Source organism: Beta vulgaris, chromosome 1 (genome assembly GCF_026745355.1).
Source record: "Beta vulgaris subsp. vulgaris cultivar EL10 chromosome 1, EL10.2, whole genome shotgun sequence".
NCBI lineage: Eukaryota > Viridiplantae > Streptophyta > Magnoliopsida > Caryophyllales > Amaranthaceae > Beta > Beta vulgaris.
The window spans coordinates 14,681,560-14,692,610 of NC_079202.1; the positions used below are offsets into that span (position 1 = coordinate 14,681,560).

At 37.8% G+C, this 11,051-nt stretch overlaps 1 protein-coding gene and 1 non-coding gene across 2 annotated transcripts; both read right to left on the reverse strand.

Annotated features, from left to right (window-relative positions):
* Window positions 1-648, reverse strand: LOC104884773 (uncharacterized). The gene has a single exon (XM_010669467.1). The coding sequence runs from the start codon at window positions 646-648 to the stop codon at window positions 1-3; it is 648 nt and encodes a 215-aa protein (XP_010667769.1).
* A 10,296-nt stretch (window positions 649-10,944) lies between these two features.
* LOC125494442 (small nucleolar RNA R71) lies at window positions 10,945-11,051 on the reverse strand. The gene has a single exon (XR_007270691.2). It is a non-coding gene; the product is annotated as a small nucleolar RNA R71 (small nucleolar RNA).

Consider the following 11,051-nt stretch of genomic DNA (forward strand, 5'->3'; position numbering starts at 1 on the left):
TCAGATCGAAAAAACCAAAGCATCAGTGACAAGTTTATTGACCAAGGACCAACCGCGTGTATGAGAAACTTGCTTCTTCCCCATCACAAATGATAGAAGCGATTTTAATGTGTCGAGACTAATTTTTTCAGCCTCCTGTAAAACTCTCGTAATGGATGTTATGGATCCCTCGTTATTCCTTTGTTTCGAAGCACAACTTTGTTCGGTTTTCTTCAGGTTCACAAGACACTTAGAAAGCGCTTTGTTGATCTTTCTTCTTGATACCAAAAAATTATGAATGCCTTCATTGTGGCTTCCTCTCCGGATAGCTAATTTAAGGTCAAGAATGGATTCCTTCAACTGTGACATGGCCTCGAGGATAGAGCTAGAAGAGTCCAGCAATTTAAGGGAACCATCTAGAACTTCTTCAACCTCTACCCTTTGAAGTTCATTGCAAAGAAATTGTTGGTTGTGTGGCAAATGAATCAAATCGTTCATTTGCTCCTGTAATTCCTTCATATAGCACAAATTTTGGGATAATGATGATGAAGATCCTACTTGCGAGTCCCTTAGCCTGCGCAAGTGATTCTCAATGCTCGCATCGAGTGGGTGAGATGAAGATGGTAAACTGACTGAACGAGTGTGAAAAGAAGATTTTGAATTTGCCATTTGTTGAGCTTAAGAGAAAATCTGAAACTATTGAAGGTTTTGAGAAGATGTGATGTTTGGTTAATCAAGAATCCTTGGGCAACCAATATATATAAGGTATACTCTGTATCAATGAGGAGGGTTCCCATGTATACCGCCTTTGAATCTTCATGTACACCAAGCGAAGATTCTAAAAAGTCGAAGTGCACAAGCAGCATGCAGTGCCAGACACAAAAAGACAAGCAATTGATATCCCACATGCGAGCGATTACTGAGTTGTAGATCATGTGTTGCAGTAAAGAAACAAAAGGAATATGCACAGCCAAGTTACATTTATAAAATTGGTATAGGCGTGTTATCTTTTTTGTATTCCAAAATAATCTATCATGTGTCAGATATTCTATATAGATTCTGGCATTAGTATGCGATAAAATTGTGAGGCTTTTGAAGTACAGGTCGACTTTGATAGTAATTTATATTTGTATTATCAGAATTGATGATCCCCCAAAACTCAAAGGGGTAAGATAAATCTAGCTGTTGGTGTTACTATATTATTTTAGAGTTCATTGTATAAAAATATCGTTGCTGCTGATCTTTGAAGGTTGCAAAGAGTAGCCAATATTGTCCTTTGGAAACAAGGAAAACCTTTGCATTTGTCTAACTCTAAATACAGTAGTGCAATGGAGCTGAGCAGTTTACACACAGGTCGTCACTAGGGTCTTGTTCGGCATATGTAGTTGTTAACCCGTTATAAGGATTATTAGTTGTGGCCTGTGGGTTTAACTATTAGCCAATTGCACTAGCTGTTAGTTGTTAAATGTCAACTGTGATAAATTGTTAAATGAGTACATGTTATATTTTATTTTTGTTGGTTTAATGCAGAACAAATTTTACTCCAAAACCTGCATACTTTTACCTATCCAAAACATCAGCTTACCTCTGCCTCAACCTATAAAAGCCTCTGCTAATAACCTACAAATATAGCAGCGCAAAGAAACTTATAAGATACTTCATTTAAGGTGCTGCAGTCAATTAACAGGGAAGGCTCCCATCAATGCGGCCTTTGATTCCTCATCTGCACCAACAGAAAAATTATAATTAACTAAGTGCACGAGCGCCTTGAAGGATGAAAAAGGGCAAAGTATTTAAGTTCCCAAATCACCACATGAGTTCGCATTAGTGTGTTAGCTTATTTGTATTCTGCGTAATAATCTGAGAATGCTTCAGATTAGCCTCAAATATATGAGAAAAAAGCATTTTAAGTTGGGTTGTGGATAAGCGAGGAAGGAGTAAAAGCGTGTGATGCTTCATGCTTGTGTAGTTCAGAAGTGGTAGAAAATTTGCAGATCTCGATGACACTGTCTGCTTAAACATGACAACACGTAGTTTAAGGATAGATGAGTGCAGCGTGCACGAGGAAACAACACGAACCAGAAAACTGTAGTTACATGGCCGTTAATCTCTGAACTAATCAGTTCTAAATTTTGTCACATGGTGAATGAATTATCTAATAAAAAATTGCAAATTGCAAAGAAGACGTGTATCAGATTGTTTATGGATTTCGATACATTGGTCTACCTTGTAACAACATTTAGAATCTATCGGCTCAGGATTTTGTATTATGTAACTCGAATCCATGAAAAACGCACACAGATTTAACGTGGTTTACTAACAATGTGTTGGTTACGTCCACGGACAAAGAGAAAGTTTGATTGCTCTTGAGAAATAACATATTACAGATGTGTTTTTAGTATTAATGACCGCATAAAACGAATTAGGTTAAAAGCCTATTTATAATCAACCCAGCTTGGAAAATGCATTTATGTGTTAAAAAGCCCACCGCCCGATCGGGTGGCAATTCTTCCAACCCTAGATTCGTCTCGGGCCTGATTGGGAGGCCATTGCCTGGTCGTGATTCGGTGATCACCCCCGATCGGGCGAAACCCGCCCGATCCAATCGAGCAGCCTACTGCCAATCCCCAGCTGAGCTCCTTCGCCCGATCGGGCGGCACTGCACAAACTGACGAGGCGCTCCTGCGAACAGTTCCTTTAACGAATGTTCAACCAAATGCAAGCCACAAATTCCTACACTAGGACATCTGTGTAATAATTGACGAGGCAAACAAGTATAACTCGCCTTACAAGAATCTAAAAGCATTATCACAACCTGTAATTTTTTTTATTTGCAAATAGTTCACCTAATTTTGATTAGAGTGAAACTAAATTTGCTAATTTTACTGATTGTCATTGATTGAAATTAATCATTGGTGATTAAAATGATTTTGGTCGATTCTTTAATATTTCTAACATATGCGGTCATTGGTTTCTCAATTTTTTTTTTTTTATTAGAAAATTAAGTGAGCTCAAGGGTAACCCCTACAAGGCTATTGGCTGGTAAGGCATGCATAGCATGCTAAGGAAATACCCCAACATAATATTGGGAGTAAGGATCAAACCCCTGACCTTAAGGTCCAAAGGGGAGTGCTCTACCCACTTGAGCTAACTCCTATCCTAAGGTCATTGGTTTCTCATAATCAGTAATGGAAATGGTTGTAGAATAATTGTAATGGGTTTAATGTATTTTATAAGTAATATTGTTGTTGTTCATGGTAACAAGGAAAATGAGAGCTTTGTTAAATGGTTTGGACTTATATCAGATGCTTAGTTTTTTTTTCTTGATACATGCCCATACTCCTAGTTCTATTTATACATGAATTATGTAGATTTTGTTTTTCAATATTCTAGTGTTTTCTAGGGAGCTCTCTAGTCTAGATCCTTCCTAGGATATTTATCTGGATATTTCTTAAGCTAAGTCATAGATATTTACATAGTATATTTAAGATTTTTCTAGACTGATTTCAACACTCTCCCTTATAAAAAAAAAAAAAAAAAAAAAACATTGTACTCCAACTTGTCTTCTGAACTGGATGATCTTCTCTGTTGGAGTTGTTGTAGTGAATATGTTTACGAGTTGCTTCCCTTTTTGCAGAATTGTAGCTCGATCTCCTGTTTATCGACCAATTCTCGTATGGAATGGTGTTGTATCTCGATATGCTTCGTGCGGCTGTGGAAGACTGGATTCTTCGTCATGGCTATTGCTGACATGTTGTCGCAATAGAATGTTGTTGGTTCTTTTGATGTATGTTGTAGATCATAGAGAAATCTTTTGAGCCATACCACTTCACATGCCGCACTTGTTGCTGCTACGTACTTTGCTTCTGCTGCTGACATAGCTAATGTTGCTTGTTTCTTCGATGACCAAGATATAGCCTTCGATCCCAGCTGAAATGCGTAGCTACTTGTACTATTTCGATCGTCAATGCATCTGACGCAATCGCTGTCTGTACATCCTGTAAGCTTGTGATTTTTCTTTGTCTCGTACATAATTTCATAACTTTTTGTTCCCCCAACATTGATATTACGGTTTTATATAGAGTTTTGTCCCTTATTTATGTGCTAAAAGTTGTGGTTATGGTGCTCTTAGGAGCCATTTGGTACTAACTCTCTCCATCTAGTTGTGGTTTGCTGTTTTGTATTGGATTGTAGGTTTTTGGTAGCTATTACCTACCTTATATGATTGCACACTGGATTAGAGAGGTTGGATGCTGAAATTCTAGATCCCGAGGATGCTTTCCGGGACTTTGAGCAAAGGACGAACAAGAAACGAAGCTTATGCTGACCGGCCCGACAGGATCGGGCGGCACAGCCCGATCGGGCGAAGAGACAACTTTTATGGCTCTGCTGCGGGCCCGATCGGGCGTTCAACACCCTGTCGTATTTCGGTGTTTCGCCCGATCGGGCGCCCCTCCAGCTGCTGCGTGGCACTATATTATCAGACCACCCGATGTCATCGGGCGGGTCATCCCGATCTCATCGGGCGTCTGGCGATTTTGGCCTTTCTCATTCGCTTTGGAGCCCGATGCCGTCGGGCGACTTTGGCCCGATCGGGAGTCTGACAAGACGCGGTTTTTTAATGATTACGGGCCCTTCTTTCGAAATTTTCTTCTATTGTTTTAGGGCTTGTATAAATAGAAAAATCAGAATTATTACCTCGGATCTAGTTTTTATTATTAGTTTTCTCTAGAGAGTGTTTCAAGAACCTTAATTTAGTGCTTTGTGATTTCAATTCAAGATCAAACCTTTTGCTTATTCATAGTTCAATATAATTCGGTAATCTTTCTTCATTATTTCTTTGTTATTTCTCCATTGTTAATTATATTATTTTCTTAGTTATTTGCCATGTTTCAAAGTATGAGTTTTTATATGATTCTTGTTATTGTTTTCATGATTATGAGTGAGTAGTTCTACATCTAGAATTATGGAGATCTATGTATGCAATAAGGAATGATAGATTAGTTTGATGATCTTGTATTTCAACTGTTTCCTTTGATTGACTTCTTCATGCAAGGATTATAAGTTAGGCCTGATTTATATTTCCACTGTTGCAATACTGAATCTACTTCGAGAGGAGAGATACCGTATAGGCTTTTAATTATTAGGCAAAGTGACCCTTGACTATGCAAGAGCGGCTGGGTGATCTTTGAGCACTAGTGGAAAAAACTGCTTTTGCTACTTTTCAAATGCTCCGGCTAACTAATCAACCCGAGCATTTGTGAAAATTTTAATATAAAAATTCACAAATGCTCGGGTTGATTAATCAACCCGAGCATTTGATGTCAAATGCTCCGGTTGACAACCCGAGCATTTGAACCCTCTCTCAATTTATGAAACTTGCACTGTACATACTAAAATGATATTCGACCCTCCTCAACCCTCGCTCTCTCAAATGAAACCTCACACTGTACTCCCCCCCTCGTCCATCCCTACGTCGTCCATCCTTCCGCCGCAGTTCAATTGGTTTAATCAATCAACCTCGCTACTCCGCTCCTCAGCGTCGACCTTGCTGTTTCTTCAATCAACATCTCCTTCAGGTTTTATTTTCTGAACTACTCGAATTAATTCTAGGGTTTAATCTAATTGGCAGTTATTTGAATCTAACAATGACAGTTATTTTCAAGGATCTTCACACTGAAACTGGTCTCAAATCTCTCGATGATCATCTCTCTGGCAAATCCTACATCTCCGGGTACATTTCTTCACAGCATATATGTTTTTTGTTGATATAATTTCGTGCTTTTTTCGCCGAAATTATGATCCAATTTTCTGCTATTTAGATCTAATTTCGCTCATGAATTTGTAGTTTTAGGTAATTCGTAGCTTAATATTGTAGTTTTTTGATTCGATTTATGTATTGAACTTAATTAGTTTACGTATGAGAGATTAAACTTGTGTAAAAACCTTCGAAATATAAGAATACCTAATTGTTGTAGCTTTTTTATTCGATTTTCGAAGATTTGAAGAGATTTCTATATTTGGCTGATAACATTGTGCGAACCTGATAGAAACTTGAATTATATTTTGAGCTTTGTATTTGTAAATGTTGTTCACTTTCCGTTGAAAAAAATTGAATTGTAAACTTTCTAAAACCCTAATTTGTCATTGATAATATAGGTAGCTGTAGCTAATTACTCTTGTTTCAGAAACTATAGTTTTTGCTCTCGAAATTGATGCAATTTAGGTGTCATTTTGTGTTAATGCAATGTTAAAATGTTACTAAGTTTAGATCAGTTTGATTATTTTCCTTACGTGTGTAAGAATAATTGAAAAGATTCAGTATGTGTGATAATTGTTATTTTTAGGAACTGTAATTTATTAGTGACAATATAGGTAGCTATAGCTAATTTCTTTTATTTTAGAAACTATAGTTTTTTGCTCTTGAAATTGATGCAATTTAAGTTTCACTTTGTTTTAATGCAATGTTAAAATGCTACTATGTTTATATTGATCTGATTAGTTTTTGTTATGTGTAAGAACAATTGAAAGATTCATTATGTGTGAAAATTAGTTCTCATTCACAGATAACCACTGCCGTGTCGCGATGGTTGTAGAGATTTCGTTATCTTGGCTAATGATTGTAACCGTTCCGTGCTGTTGCAACAGTGATGAGTTGACCAAGGATGATATCAAGGTGTACTCTGCAGTATTGGAGAGGCCACGTGACTCTCTCTCTAATGCAAGCAAGTGGTACGAGAGCATTTCCCAACAGCTTGTTGCGAGGTTTGTGACTGTTTGTATTAAATTTGTGTTATATTGGTCACTTCCTTAATTATGCAGTAGATTGCAGCTTTGTCTGATTGCCCAGAGTTGGTGTAGAGTTGGTGTGGAGGCAGAATAATGGCATCAATTAAGTTAACCTTATGCTATCAGCTTTAAGCTAAAACAATTCTTCTTCTGTTTTTAATAAGTGTAACACTTCTAGAATTCGAAATAGAAGACGTGGTTTTCCCCGGGCCTTGCTTCTGTTTCTTCTTCCTAAACTTGATTTTATTTTCCGCCGCTTCCACGCAGGGGTCGATTCCACTCGAAGAAATCCTAGAGCATTAACCTTTCTGGGAAGCCGGTCCCTCCCCATTGCTGCCGCCCTCGAGTAGCCGTTGCTCCTCCTCGAACGCCGGCGGCGTTCTCATCAAATTTCCAGGTTTTTTCTGCAACCACTTATACATATTTTTTTGCCCTAATGTTGCTGTAAATATTGTAAACATGAGAAAAATTAGAATATTTAGTGTTTGTGTAACTGATACATGTCTTGCATTTGCACTAATTTCATGTCCTTCTACTTTTAAAATTACAAATTTTGATTTCATATGCAAATTTCATATAAATAATTGTAGCAGTTACGGAGCAGATGATCTGCAATTCTGTTCTGTTTATAATACCTTTTGTATTAATCTGACACTTCAACCTGGCATGAATATAATACAAGATGGAGAAATGAATATTGTATGCTGAAGGAATTGGCAGCTTGAAAGCGATGTTATTTGAATATTTTTGGGGGTCCGAAAACGAAAAGGTTATCTCTATCTTGTTTGGATAGTTCCACCAGATGTTTATCAACTTCAAAGGGGAATGATGGTGGAACTTTTCATCTGGGGCAAGTAATAAGAGCAAGTGCCTTTCTTTGCAGTATCTTGTGTATCAAGAATAGAATAATAGATGGAATATATTTTGAAAGTTATTAGCGAGTAATATAGTATTACCAGGAAAGGTTGGCTAAATGAATTAACTTTCTTTATTATATATCTATTTTTCTGCCTCGCTTCAAGTTTTGCTGCTTGTTTAATATCATCTTTCTCCTTCAAAATCCAAAGCTGTAAATAACTGATTGAGCTAATACAATAAAGAACACGTCTTGTTCGAAGAGACCGAGGAAGAATGGAGAACAATGATGAGCAGGCAAACAGCAGCAGGTACCGAAGCAGCTTTCATTAGATCAGTTGGAGCAGATTGATTCAGATCATGCTTTGGCTTTGGTGTTGCAAGAACAGGTTTTCTCTCTTTGCTCCTTTGAAAATTTGGTCTCAAATTAGCAATTGAGTATTGAGCTAATACAAACACGCATTATCTATGGTTTCTACATCTTCACAGCGGGCTATAATGTCCACTGGAACACGCTTTGGTAAAGTTTGCTTCCTTTATTTCAAGAAAGCTAGGGTCCTGTTTGTGTTTTGTCCCCACAGTTTCTGGACGGTCGCGGAGTTGGCTGTCTATATGTATTAGGGCATTGCTTAGGATGGTAAGATGTAGACATCCGGATGTTCTTTCGCAGATTGCACGTGGGGTAGCTATCTTCGCTAAATGTGAATCTCGGGGTGCGACTCAAGGTATGTGTCATCAGCTCTGGGAGAATTGAGTTTCTTCATTTCTAGCCCCATTTCCCTTCTTTATTTCTTTGAAGTATCTTTAATTAACTCTGCAAAGTTTCTTCTTGGAATGTGCTTTGAAGCATATAATTATAATGTTCTCATATTTTCCATGGAGCAGAAGAAGCTGCGCTCATGGATCTCCTGAATTTTATGTACAACAATACATTGCAAACGAACACTCCTGCTGGTTTACTTGATGTGCTGATGGCTGCCGACAAATTTGAAGTCGCATGTTGTGGAATTTTACTATGACTTCTGAATCAGCTTTGCTATACTTGGATCTTCCCTCGAGTGTCTTGATGGATGATGCTGTACAACCATTGACAGATGCAGCCAAGGAGTTCCTTGCTTTAAAGTTCAAGGACATGTCTAAGTAAGTTCACCTGAAATCATCTGTAAAATTTCTAAAAATCAAAGGATTTGTGATTGAGGTGATTTTTTTGGGATTACTGTATGTTTTTTAGTTGAGGATGGAGGTAAGTCTTCTTATTATTTTTCCTTTGCTTGTTAATTGTCGGATTTTACCCTGCACAATGATAATTGATTGATTTTTTTTTTCACCGGGTATGCCGACATTTTAAAGTTATTGATTGAAATTTGCTGGTAATTAATTATTGTTGAGTTGTACAAGGGAAATTAGAAAGAAGGAAGGAAGAAATGTAGGCAAAGCAGTGGGTTTGTGGTTGAGCTGTCATGTTTTCTGATACTGATTTCCTTGTTTTGATGTTTTAAGGAATTAGTTATTTTACTTTAAAAAGCTGAACTAGAATTGGAGATATAAAGTTGTAGATTAGGTGTCTTTTGCTTAATGGTTGATGCTATTTTGAAAATGGGAATGAGGGAAAGTTTTACCTTACCTTTGCTATTTGATTGGAGAATTGAGATCTGATAGAGAAAGAAGTGTAGAATCATGCTTTCCTTTTATCCTGAAACAAAGTAATTTTGAAAAATTGACTGAAAGAAAGGGATGGTAACAATCAAAATGACAGTAGAAAGATGAGTGGGCATGTGGCTATACTAAGTGTTGTCATTTTCAGGTAGGAATTGGTTGTTGTTGGACCCAAAAATGGTATTTTGAGCTCTTTATTTTTTTATGTAAAATTAAAAATATCTATCTTCCACCTATTGGCTTCTCTGTTTTTGTATTATGTTTCTATACAGGTAGCACTCCAATGCCCTAAATTGTGTCTTGCCTAAAATTCGAGTACTTTTGAAAATGGGACACAATGCTTGCTGTTGCTGTACAGCATTAGCAAGCTGTACTTTTTTAAAAAAAAAACTATAATTGACAAATGCTCCGGTTGTTTAGGGAAAACCGGAGCATTTGTACAACAAATGCTCCGGTTTTCCCTTAAAAACCGGAGCATTTGATAGTCATATGCTCCGGTTTTCAAAAACAACCGGAGCATTTGAGACACCAAATGCTCCGGAGTCAACCGGAGCATTTGTAAAATGCTCAAATGCTCGTATGACGTTTGCTACGCGTGAAATACGGAGCATTTGTGGGCTTTTTAACCGGAGCATTTGAGCTTTTTTCCACTAGTGGAGGGATGTAATGTTCGAGAGAAATTACATGTGCCTTAGACAGTTGACATACTAGGTGGTTACTATTTATCCCTGATTACCCGAATTGTATGCATAGTGATCCATGATTCTAGTACTTTATTAATATATTTACACCTTCATATTTAATTCTGCTATCTGTTTAGCTTAGTAACACAACCATTCATCTCATTTCGTTAGTATAATATTAGAGTTCAGATACGATAGTATATCTTCTCCCTGTGGATTCGATCCTGACTTCCCTGACTACTAGTTAGTGGACCTTAGGTTATTTTTGATTAGGTGATACGACTTTAGCCTGTCAAATTTTGGCGCCGTTGCCGGGGAGACGGTTTATTTTATTTTGTCTGAATTATAGTATTAAACTAACCTCTACTCTGAAGAACACTTGTTCTTTGGAGCCTCTCACGTTTGTTTTAGTGTTTTTGGTGTATGAGCAGGAAATTGAAATCCCCAAATCTTATCCCGTTCGATCCGGAGATTGAAAAGACCGCTCGTAGACTCAGAAAGAAAACTAAACAAGCTAAGCTGTCTGCAGGGACACCCTCCCAAAAGACACCTTCTCCACCATCTTCACCACACCAAGAGACCCCCACCTCACCTATTCCTCTCAACATGGGTGAAAATGTTACTCGAACCTTCAGAGACTATGCACAACCATCTCCTGATAACGTGCCTACTGGGATACGGATGCCCACTATTGCTGCTACAAATTTTGAGATCAAGTCTCATGTTCTGAATATGGTTCAGAACAATCAGTTTGCTGGGTTACCATCGAAGACCCAAATCAGCACCTGCAGAGATTTTACAGTGTTGTGCTACTCAGAAGCAAGCTGGTGTTACTCCTGATGAGATGAAACTCCTCCTATTTGGTTTCTCTCTGCGCGATAAAGCTTTGTTCTGGTATAATAAGCTGCCTTCCACCATCACCACCTGGCCAGAACTTTCCAAGATTTTCCTCATCAAGTGGTACCCTTACCAGAAAACTGCAGATATGAGACATGCCATAGTTACTTTCACCCAAGATCCTGGTGAATCTCTATATGAAGCTTGGGAGCGGTTCAAGGATCTGCAGCGTCTATGTCCTCATCATGGTTA

Excerpts from the sequence above, each read along its gene's own strand:
- LOC104884773 (XM_010669467.1), bottom strand. The coding sequence starts at position 648 with ATGGCAAATTCAAAATCTTCTTTTCACACTCGTTCAGTCAGTTTACCA.